This window comes from Gekko japonicus, unplaced genomic scaffold (genome assembly GCF_001447785.1).
Source record: "Gekko japonicus isolate JY-2015 unplaced genomic scaffold, Gekko_japonicus_V1.1 scaffold734, whole genome shotgun sequence".
NCBI classification, from domain to species: Eukaryota; Metazoa; Chordata; class Lepidosauria; order Squamata; family Gekkonidae; genus Gekko; species Gekko japonicus.
In genome coordinates this window covers 142,655-160,313 of record NW_015174295.1, presented here as the reverse complement: position 1 = coordinate 160,313, position 17,659 = coordinate 142,655, and the positions used below count along the sequence as shown (strand labels likewise).

The following is a 17,659-nucleotide window of genomic DNA, read 5'->3' as shown; positions in this document are numbered from 1 at the left end:
ATATATATATATATATAATATATAGAATGCTAATAGCAGTGGAATGATCATCACAAAGCAGCCGCCTTTCGCTTCATATCAAGACTTCATCAGAAGCCAATCAACTTATCCTGATTTTTCTTGGTTTTGCGATTGCACCTTTCTAATTTGTAAAGGCCCCTCTTCTCAGGGGTCGCTAAAGTTAATGGCGGGACCAGCCCTCAATTCCCATGAAGATTTCTCATCATTGGACCTGTGCAGATGACACTGAAGTCTTGATGCGAAAGCCGGCTGCTTTGTAAGGATTGTTCCACTGCTATTAGCATTATCACTTTGTATCGTTCTAATGATTGTTCCACGGCTAACAGCATTATAAGTTGCATTGTTCTACTCAATGCTCCCTCTAAGCTGCAGAGTCTTGTAAGCCAAAATCCTCCTTTGGGAGCTGCTGGCCTTAAAGTTGTGAGCGAGAGATTTGGCTGCTGCATGAATGAGTTTGCTCGGGAGCCCCATCCTCCTTGAGCGAAGACAAAAATGTGTGAGCCGGAGGCTAAGAAACTATCAGCTGGCTCACACTCACTCAGCTTAGAGGGAACAGTGGTTCTATTACATATCACTGAGATATTGTACAGTTTTGGCTACATATATACACAGACGCACGCACAATTTTTGGATGCCTAATTTTGAAACTATAGATCTGCAAACCCGGACTCTCTGCAAGCACGGCGACTGGCTGGAGGAGGGCTGCGTGAGCTTCCCGCGGCCGGCCTCCCGCATCCTCCGAAGTCCGGTCGCCCGCGACGCCCCCCCCCCCCCCAAAAAAAAAAGACCCCCCCAAGCCAAGCCAAGCGGACTCACTCGGCCGCGCTGGTGCCGTTGATGGCGGAGCCGTCCGGCGTGGGGTTCAGCTGGATGGGCAGGGGCTTCTTCTTCGGCATGGTCGCCCGCCGAGCGCGCCGCTCCCGGCGGAGGCAGAGTCAGCGGGCGGCTCCCCGACGGAGCAGAGCGCGCTGCAGTGCCGGCGAGCAGGACGCACGGGAGCAACAGGCGAGAAGAGGCCGGTCCTCTCCTCCCCCTCGCGAGGCTCCCGCTTCCGGGGCTCGGCGGCGGCTGCGGCGGGGCGCGGGTCCCTTTAAAGCCAGAGCCCGGCGAGGAGAGCAGGCGGCGGCGGCGGCGGCGGCTCCTCCCTCGGCGGCTCGGGTGCCTGGGCGGGGGGCGGCGGTGGTGGCGCGCATGTGTGCGGCGCATGGCCCTTGCGCGCTGAAGCCGCGCCGGAGCCTCCTTGCCCTTCCTCGCGCGGGGAGGGGAACTGGCCTCCCCCCGCCAGGGGAATGGCGGGCTGGCTGATTGGCGGGCTGCTGGAGCCCTGGCAGGAGGGAGGCGGCGGCGGCGGAGTCCGGGGCGCGCTTTGCAAACGGCCTGGCTGGCACGTGCAGGCGCGCGCGCCACGGCCCTCGGGCAGATCTTGGCCGGTTGGGAGCTGGGGAGAGGGGGCAACCCTGTTCCCTGGAAGGCCAGATAATGAAACTGAAGCTCAAATACTTTGGCCACCCAATGAGAAGGGAGCACTCCCTGGAGAAGAAGACCCTGATGCTGGGGAAGACTGAAGGTCAAAGAAGACGGGGACGGCAGAGGATGAGATGGTCAGACAGTGTCATCGATGCAATGAACATGAAGTTGAGCAAACTTCGGAGGACGGCGGAAGACCGGAAGGCCTGGTGTGATCTGGTCCACGGGGTCGCGAAGAGTCGGACTCGACTGTGTGACTGAACAACAACAAGAGGCAGGAACAAGGGTGCAGTTCTAGTAGAATGTTATAAGCTCTTGACTTTCACGTGCTCCTTCTTATCATACTATCTCCAACTATTTCAGTTCATGATCATTGTTATGGTACTCTAACATCATCAATATCTCTTGTATTATGCTTTGTTCTTTTTTGTTATAGCAAACACCGTATCTACATTATATTGCATTCATTCTATTATATTAATATAACAGTCCTTAACAAAAAAACACCTGACTTTGGACAGAGAAGTCATAACCAATGTTCCCTCTAAGCTGTGGAGCCTTGTGAGCAAAAATTCTGCCTTTTGCGCTACTGGTGTTAAAGTTGTGAGCGAGCGATTTGGCTACTGCATGAATTAGTTTGCTCTGGAGCCGCATCCTTCCTGAGCGAAGACAAAAATGTGTGAGCCGGAGGCTAAAAAACTGTGAGCTAGCTCACACTAACTCAGCTTAGAGGGAACACTGGTCATAACTATCTTGTGTTGTTCATTATATGTATTATATCGTGCATGGAAGCCCAATCATTTCTAAATTACAAGAGTGATCTTGGATATGGTATTGCTTTTGCTTGTGAGACACCTTGAACAGTCTCTGGGAAGGCGGCGTATAAATGCTTGAACCAAACCAGCAATTTGTAAAAGGAATTCATAACATTAAGGCGGCAGTCCTCCACACAATTTCCTGGGAATAAATCCCATTGAACCTACATCTGGGTAGAAGCAGATTGTGCAGGACAGTTCCCTCCTCCTGTGGTGAGATTTATACCAAGGAAGCCGAACAAAATTTAAAACGAAGTAAAAATATCCGTTTCTGGACTCAGTGTTATGCCACGCTGGAATTTAATGAAGAAGAAAGAAGAGATTGGATTTATACCCCGCCCTTCACTACCCAAAGGAGACTCAGAGCGGTTTACAATCTCCTTTCCGTTCCCCTCCCCACAACAGGCACCCTGTGAGCAGCGTTCCCTCTAAGCTGAGTTAGTGTGAGCTAGCTCACAGTTTTTTAGCCTCCGGCTCTCACATTTTTGTCCTAGCGCAGGAAGGGTGGCTCCAGAGCAAACTAATTCATGCAGCAGCCAAATCGCTCGCTCGAAACTTTAACGCCCGTAGCCGTAGCTCACAAAGTAGAATTTTTGCTCACAAGTTTAGAGGGAGCGCTGCTTGTGAGGTAGATGGGGCTGAGAGAGCTCTTATAAGAACCGCTCGTGAGAAAACGGCTCTGAATGAACTTGTGACTGAACCAAGGTCACACCAGCAACTGCATGTGAAGGAGTGGGGAATTAAACCCAGTTCTCCCGGATTAGAGTCCATGCTCCTAACTACTACACCAAGCTGGGGAAATGTAGCTTTTCAATGATCACCAAATTCACTGTAGAAGTGGATAAACCGCTATTTGTAATTCTCTTATGCATTTATTTTTAGCTATTTACCTCATTAGGAGCTGCGGTGGCTCAAGTAGTTAAGATGCTGAACTGCAGGCTGTGGAAGGTCGGTAGTTCAGCAGTTCGAGACCCGAGTGTGCCGCATGACGGAGTGAGCTCCCATCTCTAGTTCCAGCTCTTGCCAACCTAGCAGTTTGAAAGCAAGAAATTGCAAGTAGGTAAATAGGTACCACTTTGGTGGGAAGGTAACAGCATTCAGTGCGCCTTGGTGTTTAGTCAGGGTCCAGCTTACCTAAGGGACCGCCTTTCCTCATACGTTCCCCCACGAGCACTACAGTCTGGGACCCAACACCTCCTGGCGATGCCAGGTCCCAAAGAGGCCAGGCTGGCCGCCACCAGGGCCAAGGCTTTCTCGGTGGCGGCTCCTACCTGGTGGAATGAGCTCCCGGAGGAGATCCGGGCCCTGCGGGACCTGGTGCAATTCCGCAGGGCCTGCAAGACGGAGCTCTTCCGCCAGGCGTACGAGTAGGAGCCGCCAGTACCATCATTACCATCATCATTGTTCCATCGTCCCTGGCCCTGGAAGAAGGGAACATCAGCGTCTGCTAGAACAGATAACCCTGAGTAGTAGACAACCCTGAGTAGTAGAGAAACTGTATACCATCTGCGGAATATCATAGGAGAACGCCAGAGCACTTTGTTTAGTATAATGTTATTGTATTGAATGGATTTTATATGGCTTTATATTGGCGTCAGCCTCTTGTAAGCCGCCCTGAGCCCGCATATGCGGGGAGGGCGGGGTATAAATTGAATTAAATAAATAAATAAATAAATAGTCACCCCGGCCACATGACCACGGAAACGTCTTTGGACAGCGCTGGCTCTTCAGCTTGGAAACGGAGGTGAGCACCGCAACCCTAGAGTCGGACTCGACTGGCTTTCGAGCAAGGGACACCTTTACCTTTTTATTTACCTCATTAATGCCTGACTTTTCCCCCCAACGGGAACCCAGAGTGGCTTACGTCAGTCTCCCCTTTTATCCTCTTAACAATCCTATAAGGTAGGTTTGTCTGGGAACATGCGGCCTGCGCCAGGTCACTCACCACGCTTCCACAGCAAAGTGAGGATCTGAACCCGAGAATCCCACGTTCCCAACACTCTGACCGTGACACCACACTATACCGTATATATAACCAGGGCTATTTTTGGGCAGGAATGCACAGGAACGGAGTTCTGGCTGGCTCCTGAGTTGGCCACGCCCAGCAGGAGCTCATTAGCATAATAGGCCACACCCGACAGCAGAAACGCATTAGGATTGGCTACATTAGGGGTGTGTGGCCTAACATGCAAAGGAGTTCCTGCTACACAAAAAGCCCTGGGTTTTGACAACAAACAAAGCAAACAGAATAAGAAGCAAAAGTTGGGTGTGGTAACATGGGGGTGTGGCCTAATAGGCTAATGAGCTGTGATGTCCGGGGTGTGGCCTAATATGGTAATGTTTTTGCTGTTGGGTGTGACCAATTATGCTAATGAGTTCCCGCTGGGCTTTTTCTACCAAAAAAGCCCTGTATATAACCTTGCTTTTCTTCCCAGTGGAGACGCAGTGGCTTACAACATTGTCCCTTATATCATCAAAAGAACCCTGTGAGGTAGGTTAGGCAGAGACAGAGGGACTGGTCCATGGTCACCCAGTAAGCCTCAGTAGCAGAGTGGGTATTTGAAACTGGGTTTCCCAGGCCCTTAAGCACAATCACTACACCAAACTGTGAGAGCCAGTTTGGTGTAGTGGTTAAGTGCGCGGACTCTAATCTGGGAGAACCGGGTTTGATTCCCCACTCCTCCACTTGCACCTGCTGGATGACCTTGGGCAAGGCGTAGTTCTGATCAGAGCTGTTCTTGGAAAAAGAGCAGTTTCTCTCAGAGCTCTCTCAGCCCCACCTGCCTCACGGGGTGTCTGTTGTGGGGAAGGGAAAGGAGTTCGCAAGCCGCTCTGAGACACCTTTGGGTAGTGAAGGGCCATGGGGTATACATCCAATCTCTTCTCCTCTTCAAAAAAGTTAAATTTATTAAATGCAGATGTTTTGCAACACATTTTACAGGTATTCAAAAACATGACCAAAGCCTGCATTAAACAGCAGCTGTTGGGGCAGCTGCTGCTGAGGACAGACGGGCATTTTATTTATTTATTTTATTTATTTATTTTTCGTACTTATACCCCGCCCTCCCCCGTGGGCTCAGGGTGGCTTACAGAGGCAAGAACACTTGCCATGGTAAAACAATCATATACATAACAATTTAAAACATATACTACATATTAAAATCTTAATTTTTGGTTTTCTCGAGCAGAGCAACCCTCATTGCAGAGCCACTGTGGAACCTGACTCATATTGGAGCCCCTCTTCTGATCAAAGCCCTACTTTGCTCGTAACAGCACCAGCCTTAGCCAGGACAACATACAACACATGACCCCAGGGAATGAGGCTGGGTGATGTAACAATAGCACATCCAGGAAAACCAAGGCAATTAAATTATTGGCAGGAGGCCAATGAACTGTATATTTCCAGCAAGAGACTTGCAGCCGCTTTATTACAGTTACACTGAAGCTTTCTGCTTAGATGGGCGTGTCTCCACGTACATTAAAATAATTTACCTATGCAAGTTTGGCACTGGAATCTTTCTCTTGCATATTTGGCTCTGCCTGCGGCTACGTGCCATATTGTCGTTCTGTAAGTGCGTTAACTGTTTCCGGTCACTTCCGACTTATGTTGATCCTATGGATTTATGCCTTCCCAAATGTCCTCTCGTCAACAGCTTTGCTCAGATCTTGCCGACTGAAGTCCATAGCTTCCTCCATTCACCAGTGTTCCCTCTAAGCTGAGTTAGTGTGAGCTAGCTCACAGTTTTTTAGCCTCCGGCTCACACATTTTTGTCTTAGCTCAGGAAGGATGGCTCCAGAGCAAACTAATTGATGCAATAGGCAAATCGCCTGCTCACAACTTTAATGCCAGTAGCTCACAAAGTAGAATTTTTGCTGACAAGACTCCACAGCTTAGAGGGAACATTGCCTGTGAGGTAGGTGGGGCTGAGAGAGCTCTTCCTAGCATTATTCTCGTTTCTAGTGAGTTTTGCCTCCTCATTATGTGACCAAGGTACCAAAATAATTTTAGCATCTAGGGAGAATTCAGGTTTAATTCATCACTCGTTTGTCTTTTTGGTGGTCAGTGGTATTCATCAAACTCTCCTCCAACCCCACATTTCAAATAAATACATTTACTTCCTGCCAGCTTTATATTGTTCGATTTCTTCACTGCCCAATTTTAATATTCGTACATTGTAATGAGGAATACTATAGTATGAATTACCTCGATCTTGGTCTCCAGTGAGACTTCCATACACGTAAGGATCTTTTCTAGTTCCTTCACGGCCGCTCTTCCCAGTCTCAATCTCTTTCTGATTTCCTGGTTGCCGTCTCCCTTTTGGATGATGATTGAGCCAAGGGATAGAAAATCTTCAACAACTTCAGTTTTTTCATCAGCTACAGCCCTGGTGTTGTGCCATGCTTTGGAACTGGCACACTATCAGCTATTATGCAGTTGTTTGCCAGCATATACCCATTCTTACGATTGGCCACCAGTTTTTCATTTTTTTAATATACCTATACCATTAGGAAAGATTTTGTGTCAGCTTTTTATTTAGAATAAGCCTAATTGAATTCAATAGAGATTGCGATTCGTTTGGAGACTTATGTGGGTGATATTACTGCCCTAAACCATACTGAGTCCTAGGAGGTAGGTTTGTAGCAGAGGTCATTTCGGGGGGGATCGTGGGGGATCGCAGTCCCCCCGGGTGAGGTGCAGGGGGGTGGGGCACATGACAAAGCCCCGCCCCCTGCTTCTGGCCACCCCGCTTCCGGCCCTCATTCAGCCAGGAGGAGGCAGGAGAAGAGGGAGGGTAAGTTGCTTCCTCCCCGCCTCTCCCCACCCCTGCCTGCCTGGGGCCAGGGAGGGCCTTCGCGGGGCTTCCTCGCCCTCCCGCCGGCCTTGCAGGTCCACCGCCGGGCCCCTGATGTCAGGGGGGGTGGCATATGCTAATGAGTTATGCTAATGAGTCCCCCTAGCTCTTTTTCTACGAAATGACCCCTGGTTTGTAGTATTAAAATAAAACACTGAGGAGTTGGTGTGAATGAGTGCTTTCCCCACAAATGTTTTATAACATTACATTTTGGGTTAATATTTGACTTGTGTTGCTGTTCCTTGATTGCAAAAAGGACATAGAACCACTCCTGAAACTGGATCTGATAGAAGCACCACACTTACGGCTTCAGGATTCCTAATTAAATTAAAAGTGTTGGATGAATGGAAGAAGCAAACTGTGATTTCATTGGGAACCTCAGAGAAATTTACTACACAGAGCCAAGTTTCGTGCTGGTGATTAAGAAGAAAAGAAGGATAATGTAAGTAACTGGGAGAAGTTCCAATAGCAAATTTAATGTGAGGCCAACACACATTGAGTTTCAGGGCAGAACTATTTTTGGCAAAGGCTATATTGGATGTAGGAGACCTTGGGTTGTTGCCTGCATCCAGAACCTTGGATCAGAACATGAGTCCTGCCAGAATAAGTAATCATAGCTATCAATTCCAACCTTTCCCCCCAATAAAGTGACTGGCCCAAAGTCTTCTAGTGAGCTTTGGAGCAGAGCAGGGATTTGAATCCAGAGCTGCCTGTTCTAGCCTGTTGGGCTTGCTGGGATTACCCTTTTCGTGCTAGGATTATCCTTTAAACTAAAGGTTACCATATTTTGAAAAGCAAACAAAAAGAGCACGTATTTCGCGACTATTTCAAACAAGTGATCACTATGACAAATCTCATTTTAAATACCACTCCCATTTCAGGTGCGATAATTGCTACTGGCTAGAAATATCCCTAACCTTCTAACCCAAAAATGACATTTTCATCCAGCTCACAGATTTTTGCTCTAGCTCAGGAAGGATGGCCTCAAAGCAAACTAATTTATGCAGCAACCAAATGGCTCGCTCACAACTTTAATGCCCGTAGCTCACAAAGTAGGATTTTCGCTCACAAGACTCCACAGCTTAGGGGGAACATTGGTTGCCATGTTGATCTGAAGCAACAGAACAAAGTTTGAGTCCAGCGGCACCTTTAAGACAAACGAAGTTTTACTCTGGGTAGAAGCTTTCATGTGCACACATACTTCTTCAGATATCTTAAGTGTGCATGCAGGGGTCATTTCATAGGAAAAGAGGTGCAGGAGCTCATTAGCATAACTTATTAGCATAGCTTATTTGCATATGCCACACCCCCTGACATCACCGGAAGTGTGTCAGAAGGCAACATCCACCGCTCAGGCTCCACTGGACTGTTTTGGATTGCTAGCTATTGGGGGGGGGGGACGCGCAGATCTGCCCTCACAGAGGAGGGAGAGCTTGTACCTGAAGGTGGGCTGAGGGGGGGGGGCTCTGCAGCTTACCTGGCTGTTTCTTGTTCCTCGTGGCCCAACTGAGGGCTGCTGGGAGCAGGGGGCGGGGCTTGTTGGATGTGCCCACCCCCTGGGCTCCTTACTGCCGGAGCTCTGCTCCTGTGCGCTCCTGCAGGAAATGACTCCTGTGTGCGTGCATAGAAAAGCCGACACCCAGAATTAACTTTGTCGGTCGTAAAGGTGCCGCTGAACTCAAACTCTGTTCTTTTGCTTCAGACCAACACGGGCGTCTCATTTGAAGCTAGAATGGATGTACGTTTATTATTGTGGTGGTACCAGACAGTACTGGTTACCAGCATCTTTGGGGAGGGTGCTACAAAATCATGAGGGGGAATTGGTATAACCTTATATAGTACCATCATGTCTTTTTAAAAAACAACATTAAAAAGCACTATATATATCTAATGTGCTGTCTGTTGTACGGCATATACTGTAATGTATTGAATTGTGGAAAGAATGTATATATATTCACATGTGCAGTTAATGGCTTGGCCTAATCTTTAAATGGCTTCATTTTGGTTCATTTGGCCCTGATTCCACCATTCGAGAAGCTGATGAGCAAGGCGAGCCAAAAGATCAGATCAACCTAACTGTTGCTGCCATCCCTACGTATTAGTTTACAACTAGCTAGCACTTTATGATATTGGACCGTTTTTAAATTATTTTGTGTTATAATTGTTTTTATGTTTTATCCTTTGTCAGCTGCCCTGAGCCTGCTTTGGCGAGGAGGGCGGGGTATAAGTCAAATAAATACATAAATAAACAAAATTTGAGTCCAGTGGCACCCTTAAGATGCACACTTCTTTAAGACCAACAAAGTTTAATTCTGAGTGTAAGCTTTCATGTGTATACACACTTCTTTTTGGCTTTTCAAAATATGGCAACCTTAATTCAGGAGAAAAAGAACTAAATTTGAGTCCAGCGGCACCTTTAAGATACCGTAACCTGCTTGATGTTCTTTAAAAGTTTGTCAGTGTAACACAGTGTTAATAGGTTTGCAAAAGAAACAAAAACTGTACTTAAGTATTCTTACACATTGCTTTATAAATGTTTTACAAGGTTCACCTTATGTATTCAACTACTGTTCAGAAGAAGATACAGACATCGAAACGATACATTACATTCCGGAGAGGATCGTCAATAATTGTTTCATTATTTAGCTATTCAATGTAGTGTACTATTGATGAATTGACCTTGCACAAGGTCGCTGGGAGACGAGGCCAAATATGCTTCTCGCGCCTCTTGGTTGTAAATAATACAGTTCTTCAAATAAATAATAATTCGGTTCCCCTCAGGAATGTTTTGGCCCCCCCAAAAAGATAAAAGGGTGTCTCTGGCTGGGATTGGCCTGAGGGTAAAAAGCGCGCGAACCCCCAACACAGAGAAAGGCGGGGCAAAGAGCGCGTGCGCAGTAGAAGATTTGGGCGAACAAGGCGGCGTCGCAGGCGCCGACTTCGACTTCAGCGAATCATCCAGGAAAGACCGGACGGCCCCCCCTGTTCTCGCGAGATTACGCCGCACCCGCTTTTAAGCGCACGCGCAGTCGTCTTTCCTCCGTGCCTCGGCGCGGTTTCCTCTCTCCTAGTTTGTCCCCCCCGCTCTTTCCGCCTCGACCGGAAGTGGGAGGTCCGTTCTGAATGAGGTAGGCGGACGCGCCGGAAGTGGCTTTTATCCTCTCAAGTTTGGCACCGCCTCGGTCTCGCTGGCGGCCCGCGTTCCGAGTTTTGCCCTTGGCCCGTCTCCCGGTGCCGTTTGGTGAAGAAGCGGTTAGTTTGGCCTCCAGAGTGCAGGTGGAGATGCGCGCCCCTTGTTTTACGGGATGTGGGCCCGGTTGAGAGAGGGAGGGAGGCCGATGAAGCTTCTGCGGCCCAGCAGTCAGTGTGTGAGGCAAGGGCGCCACAGACCAGGGGGTCCCCAACGTGGTGCCCGCGGGCACCGTGGTGCTGGCTGACGCTTTTGCTGGTGCCCGCCCGGGGGGTGGGGTGGCTTTTGCCCAGCAAGGCTTTTGATTGGCCATTGGAGGTTTGATGGGCTGTCCAGATCTTTAAAAATCAGGATGGGTCGCCCTGTTAGGCTGCCTGCAGCAGTAGAGAAGAGCAAGAGTCCAGTAGAACCTTAAAGACGAACAAAATCTGGGGCAGGGGAGGAGCTTTCTTGAGTCACCGCTCCCTTCTTCGGGTACAGCTAGAACGGGAGTTCCATCTGTCCTGTTTTGTGACCCTGCCACATATTTTGTTAGTCCTTAAGAGGCTACTGGACTCTTGCTCTTTTCTACAGATAATTAAAAATGTCGATTTTGGCAGCCGCTACCATCACAGCACAAGGCTACATGAAGCTGCCTTCTACAGAATGAGACCCTCGGCCCATCAAGGTCAGTCTTGTCTACTCAAACCGGCAGTAGCTGTGTCCAGGGTCTCAGGCAGAGAAAGATCTTTCACACCGCCTACTCACTGCTCCCTTAACTGGAGATGCCAGGGATTGAACCTGGGACCTTCTGCATGCCAAAAAGAGGCTCTACAAACTGAGCCACAGCCCTCTCCTATTTTTACTGTGTGACTGGAGGTAAGCTGTGGTAGCTGCTCTGATAGGTGAGAGCCAGTTTGGTGTATTGGAGAACCGGGTTTGATTCCCCACTCCTCCACTTGCACCTGCTGGATGACCTTGGGCAAGCCATAATTTTGTCAGAGCTGTCCTTGAAAGAGTAGTTCTCAAGAGAGAGCTCTCTCAGCCCCGTCTACCTCACAGGGTGTCTGTTGTGGGGAAGGGAAAGGAGTTTGTAAGCTGCTCTGAGACTCCAAGTGAAGGGAGGGGTATAAATCCAATCTCTTCTTCTTTGTGGCTAGCTCTGCCTCTTTTGACAGTAATTTCTAGCAGCCATTTTGTGGCTGTGCCCACCGTGCTACATCAGAATTCCAGGTGTGCCCACAGGCTTGAAAAAGTTAGGGACCCGTGCTATGGACCATGTGATAGGTTCCCACTCAGCCATGAGCTTCGCAGTCTCCGTCTAACCTACCTTCAAAAGGTCGTGTGAGGATAAAATGGAGGGTGGGAGTTCCTTGGAGGGAAACTTTTTTAGGGGAGGAGGGATTCACTGGCAGCTTTCAAGAAGAGGCTAGATGAATATTTGTCAGGGATGCTTTAGGCTGGTCCTTCATTGGGCAGGGGGGTTGGACTAGATGGTCTGTATGGCCCCTTTCAACTCTGTGATTCTATGATTCTGTTCTTGTTGTCTTGGGTGCATTAGGGCATTTCAGGGAAGAGGTGCCTTAAACCCCCCCCCCTGCAATTCTGCACTTCACTGAAATTGAAGGTTTAAATGTCGGTTGTACTGTACTGTACTGTTCTTAGTTTCTTGCAAAGACCCAAGAATTTTCATTAATTGTTAGTTGTCCATTTGAACTAGTAAAGAACAGAAGAATAGGGTTGGTCTGTTCTTGATACCTAGGTGGGTTTGCAAAATAATAGACCCCACTTTTACCTTTGTGTTCTTTTGCAGGACAGAACAGCTTTGTTGGACAGATGATTGATCCAGTAGATGGCAATTTGTTTGACATTCCTGATTATGAACACACCCAGGATGAGGAGTTTCAACCTCTACCTCCTCCAGCCTCCCCAGGGGGAGAAGATGAAAAAGGTAACTTAGTCACTTGTTTCCACTGCTAAGCAAAAATTACCTTCTGTAAGGACAGTGGCTTTGAGATGGTCTGTATATTTTGTGCTTTGTAAAGTAATTCAGTTTAGATGTGGCAGTTTGCAAAACCCTAAATCTCAGACTGCCTTTGGATCTGTCAGTCTTATCTGCCAGCCTGTCTTATCTAACAATATTTATTACAGTGGACAGTTCGTTCTGTGGTTAGTATTATTTGCATTTCCACTTACGTTTTGTTTCTTTTCCAGAGCCAGAAGGAAAAAACTCATCGCAAACCAAGGATTCGTCGATGACCACCAGGAAAGGTGTTAAAAGGCCAATGCCTAAACTAGATGCTCAGAGGTAGCTGGTGATATGTTTCTAACACTCTCTTTCTTCAAGCATGCACACACACCTGCTTGTTTGTATACAATGTAGAAACAACAGAGAGATCACGAGAAGGATGCAAACAATGAAGAAAATAACCGTGATGTAGTATTATGAAAATATATTTAGACTGCTGTTTTGCAGTGAGTAGTGTTTCTTCAACAGATTAGAATTGTTGATATGTAAATTAATGATATTTACGCAGCACACCGAAAAATCTGTTATGTGAAAGGGAGTATATGCAAATTCCGTAGTGTGTATGCATACATCTTTATTACTTGTTGAAGAAACACTACTCACTGCCAAACAGCAGTCTAAATATGTTTGTATACAATAGCAGGAGGCAGGGGTCATTTCACAGAAAAATAGGTGCAGGAGCTCATTTGCATAGCCCATTTGCATATGCCACACCCCCTGACAAAGGGCAGGCATGCAAGCATGTCTGGGTTATCGGGCAGGGAACCCTGGCATGTTTAAAATTCCCCCAGGTGGCGGGGTGGTGGTGCCCCTGGGCGGTGCTCTGGCAGGAAATGACCCCTGGGGACAACTAACTTGCATGTAAGTGCTTGTGAATATCCACTCCAGTCTTAGATCAGCACTGCCTTACTGGATCAGAGCAAGGTGCACCAAATGGCAGCGTTCTTTCCAGTAATACCAGAAATCAGCAGGTACCAAATGGACCATCAGAAACTGGCCCACAGACCAAATTTCCTTCTGTATACCCCAATATGTTGCAATTAGTACTATTTTTAGCAAGAAACATTATTTGGTTCTACATATTTGGGGGGGGGGACCCATACCTAGAGAGTCCTGGGTTCCACTTGCCCTCGGGCTTACAAATAGGTTGACACGGAATGCATCTTGTGTCGTGGAGACCAAACTCCCAGGCATTGAGGTGAACTGCTGTGATTACATATTCACAGTAAGCCTTTCTCTCTCTTGGGGAGGGCCACAGTTGCGTCTGCACTGATGAAATCCATGGCCCCCGCCCCCTGAATAAAAACTCTTAGCCATCAAACAGACTCCCTTGTTGACTCCCACAGAGTTTGCAATTAGATGTGGTTAGACTGTGGAATGCAGAGGTAATTCAGTTTGCCTGCTCCTCACCATGGGAGAAATGTTTCAGAGTTTTAAAGCTTTTATTGACAGGGAAGAGATTATTTTTCCTTCCTTTCTGCCGAACCTACACGTTAGAACTAGATAAATGTGGCTGCAATGAATATAGGGTGCATTGTTTAGCAGTACAGTGCATCCCCCTGCAGTTACATACATTAAAGAAATGGTTCCTGCCGACAGCATCTGTCTAGTTATCAGATTTTCTGTGCGATGGTTCCATACATTAGTCGTGAATAACTCAACCATTCGCGTTTAGGAAAAGATTGATTAAGTGTTTTTACTGGGAGCCGTATACTCTTCCTGATTTTGCTTCACATTGCTTCCTAATTTGTGAGTCTAGTAGCTATATGTACACTTCTACCTTTATATGAAGCTAGATTTCCAGAAAATTTTTACTATCATGCGAAATGACTGGATATTGACCGCTAGCTCTAAGCAAGGAAGTGAAACCCAAAGGGTAGTATGTCTTGAGACGTGTTCCCTCTAAGTGTGCGCACCTCCTTCTGGGGCCCATAGAATTGGACCCCCTGGTCCAATCTTTTTGAAATTGGGGGAGGGGGTTGAGGAGAGGTACCAGCCTTGCCCCTGCCTCAAAAAAACAGCCCCCGCCCAAGCTCCAGATTGATTCTCCATTATAGCCTAAGAGACCCATTGACTATAATGATCCCCATTGGCTATAATAGAGCCCTGGAGAAATAGATTTTTATTTTGCACACCCCATTACGCTTTTCAGTATGATTTGTAAGATGCCTTGAGTCACAGTAAAAGTGGGATATAAATATTAGAATAAATAAGTAATTTGGTTAGTCAGGGTTCTGACAGTGATTGTTCCTCCTCTGTTATACTTGACCTGTAAATTTGTCATATTTCACCAAAAAAAACCCAAAGGAGACCGCAAGAGGTTCCCCCCCCCCCCAAAAGTGCAGGTATGTTTTCTAACGCTCAGCGCAGGGCGACAGTCCAAGGCCAGGTCTACCAATATAGTGGACTGGGACGGGTAGACCTGTTCTCCAGAGGCCAGGTCTACCCCCATAGAGGACAACATCTTCTGTAGTGAAATTTGACTTGATTCAGTTTTCTCCTATAATCTTTAAATTATTCTTAAAATATTGTTTAAATATAGTGTAAAAGAATTCATTCTGAGATTCTTACAAGGTTATGGAAATCTTCTAAAAATCTAATTGATGTGATCGTCCAGCGTAGACTCGCTCACAACATTAATGCTGCTAACTTTCTTTCGCTCAGAAGGTAGAATTTTTGCTCACAACTCTGTGAGGCTTAGAGGGAACACTGGTCTTGAGGTACGCTTGTCTTTGAAGCAGGTTGTCACTGTAGCCCACCTGAGGTGCACATTTTGGCTGGACAGTACCAGTAAAGAGTTTGTGCATCCCACGCAGGTGATGATGGTGGAAGCAGTGGACTCAGTGCAGCTACCGAAGAAGTGGATATTTTTTGGGAGAACCAGAATCCAAGAGAAGGCGTTGTTTCACCTCAGAGCACACTCCACAAGATCCGTGGCTACGTCTACAGCCTTCTTGAAGGGTGCTTCCCTGTCAGCGATCTGTGGGGCTGCGACACGGCCTACTCCAAACACCTTCATCAAGCACTACGCTCTTGATGTTCGTGGATGCCACAGAGTGCACCTTGGCCGCCTAGTCCTTTCGTCGGCAGAGCATTGAATTTGCGACAGCTCCCGCCTCCAGGTGAGCCACTGCTTTTCAATATCCCCTGGGTGTGATGCACAGAGACCAAGAAGAAGATAAGCAGGTTGCTTACCTGTAACTGGTGATCTTCGAGTGGTCATCTGTGCAGTCACACCCACCCGCCTTTCCTTCCCACAGGACCCATCACTCTATGTGGAATCTCTCTAATTCCCACACACCTGGGAACGCTACAGATGGCAGAAGAATGTTTTCCTGCAAATGCATACCCTTTGGACAGGCAAATGCACACAGGGAAGGAAGTGTGGCTACTCCAACCATATCACATCTGGCAGAAGGAAAGCCTGGGAGAGAGATAAACACCTCCAGGGTTTTTTTGCGAGGCAAGGGAAAATCCACAATTACAGATTAATAGAAGATAATCCCTGTCGTCTCCACACTGCCTCACATGGGAAACAGGAGGGATTTGAATTCCACCACAGGAAAACTCTTCTCTGCTTGATTTTTGATTAGTATTGTCGAAATACAAAAATGTAGGATATTAACACAGCAAAATTACCTGTAGCACTGAGAAAATACATTTAAAATTAGGCAGGAAACTACACCATGGTGTGTTTTTTTTAAAACCCCAAGTACCCAAAGCACGGAGCTGCGGTGGCTCAAGTGGTTAAGACGCTGAACTGCAAGCTGTGGAAGGTTGGTAGTTCAGCAGTTCGAGACCTGAGTGCCGCATGACGGAGTGAGCTCCCGTCTCTAGTTCCAGCTCCTGCCAACCTAGCAGTTCGAAAGCAAGAACTTGCAAGTAGATAAATAGGTACCACTTCAGGGGGAAGGTAACAGCGTTCCGTGCGCCTCGGCGTCTAGTCATGCCGGCCACATGACCACGGAAACGTCTTCAGACAGCGCTGGCTCTTCGGCTTTGAAATGGAGATGAGCACCGCAACCCTACAGTCGGATTCGACTGGCTTTCGAGCAAGGGAAATCTTTACTTACCCAAAGCACAGAGGTGGTTTCCTTCTGCCCATTTTAATATGGCAACCATTTAATGAAAGGGATGGTTCTAAGCAGCTGCAGCTGAAACACAACTCTTGCATTCTCTATCATATTAAACTCATGAATGGTGAAAAGTCATACAAAGGAATGCATGTGTACTCTGATAGGACCTCTGTGTTTTGACTTTAACCAAGTTACTTTGCTGCAGCACGACCCAAGAATAAAACCCATCACTAAGAGGGACTAAGCAGGAGCCCAGTGCTGCCCTGAAAGCTAATAATATATATATGTCAGCATAAACTGTCTTGAGTCACAGTCACGTTTGGTGAAGTGAGTTCTGAGACACAAAAGTTTATACAGGAATTTAGACTGTTGGTGTCTAAGGTGTGCCACCGAGCTCCTGTTCAGTTTTCCTGTAACAGACTAACATGGCCACCCTTGTGGAACATTACACTTGAATTAGTAGTTGCAATACAGGATATCGCAGAGTGACAGCCCAAAGAGGTAGGACGTATTTCAACTTTGGCAGAGGAAGGAGCCTTATACCACTAAAAGGCATAAAAGGGCTAGGCCTCTTGAAGAAATGATGTCTAGTGTGTGAACAGTCCTAGTCTGATGCCACACCCCTTTCCAGAGACAGTGAGCACAGGCCAGTAGCTAATGAGGGGCCCAGGCCACCCCCCCCCCATGGTTCTTGCGAGCCCCTCACCCCTGATCGATCACTTCTTCTCTCCCCCTGCCCCCGGCTCTAGACGGCTGAGTTTGGCCCTGGGTCGGCCTCCGCTGGGCGGGATGAGGCCTGGCCCGGCGCTTCTCGCTGGGCGGCACTGAGCAAGTGAGCGGTGGGCCAGGGACTCCGATGACGAGGCAATTCGCGTCCACCGCGGGCGGGGTGATGTGGGAGGGAGGGAGGCAGGGTGCCCCTGGTGGCTTGGAGCGGTAGCCGTGCCACAGTAGCCGTGCCTCCCCCGTGAGGAAGGCCAGCGGAGGCGGTGGAGGCTGGGGGGGGCACCGAGCGCTTCTCCCGGCGGGGAGGGGGACAAGAGTAACAACGAGAGGGGCCGCTGGCTGGAGCCATTCCTGTCCCACCCGGGTAACAAAGAGGCCACGAGCGGCTGGGGGGGAGCGGACAGCGAACTGCTCACCCCGGGCACCTCTCCCTCCTCTCAACCTCTCGGCGCCGGCACGCCCCCCCCCCCAACCACCACGAAGGCAACAGGCACCGTCCCAAG

At 48.1% G+C, this 17,659-nt stretch overlaps 2 protein-coding genes across 2 annotated transcripts in view; one reads left to right on the top strand and one right to left on the bottom strand.

Annotated features, from left to right (window-relative positions):
• The window catches only part of MAP2K1 (mitogen-activated protein kinase kinase 1), a 65,520-nt gene extending 64,421 nt beyond the window's left edge, over positions 1-1,099 (bottom strand). The window contains exon 1 of the mRNA XM_015424071.1: positions 838-1,099. Coding sequence (XP_015279557.1) covers positions 838-917 — 80 coding nt within the window. The 5' untranslated portion in view covers positions 918-1,099. The remainder of the gene's footprint in view (positions 1-837) is intronic.
• A 9,224-nt stretch (positions 1,100-10,323) lies between these two features.
• Positions 10,324-17,659, top strand: part of TIPIN (TIMELESS interacting protein) — a 51,049-nt gene continuing 43,713 nt past the window's right edge. The window contains exons 1-3 of the mRNA XM_015424079.1: positions 10,324-10,432; positions 10,920-11,013; positions 12,139-12,276. Coding sequence (XP_015279565.1) covers positions 10,992-11,013; positions 12,139-12,276 — 160 coding nt within the window. The 5' untranslated portion in view covers positions 10,324-10,432; positions 10,920-10,991. The remainder of the gene's footprint in view (positions 10,433-10,919; positions 11,014-12,138; positions 12,277-17,659) is intronic.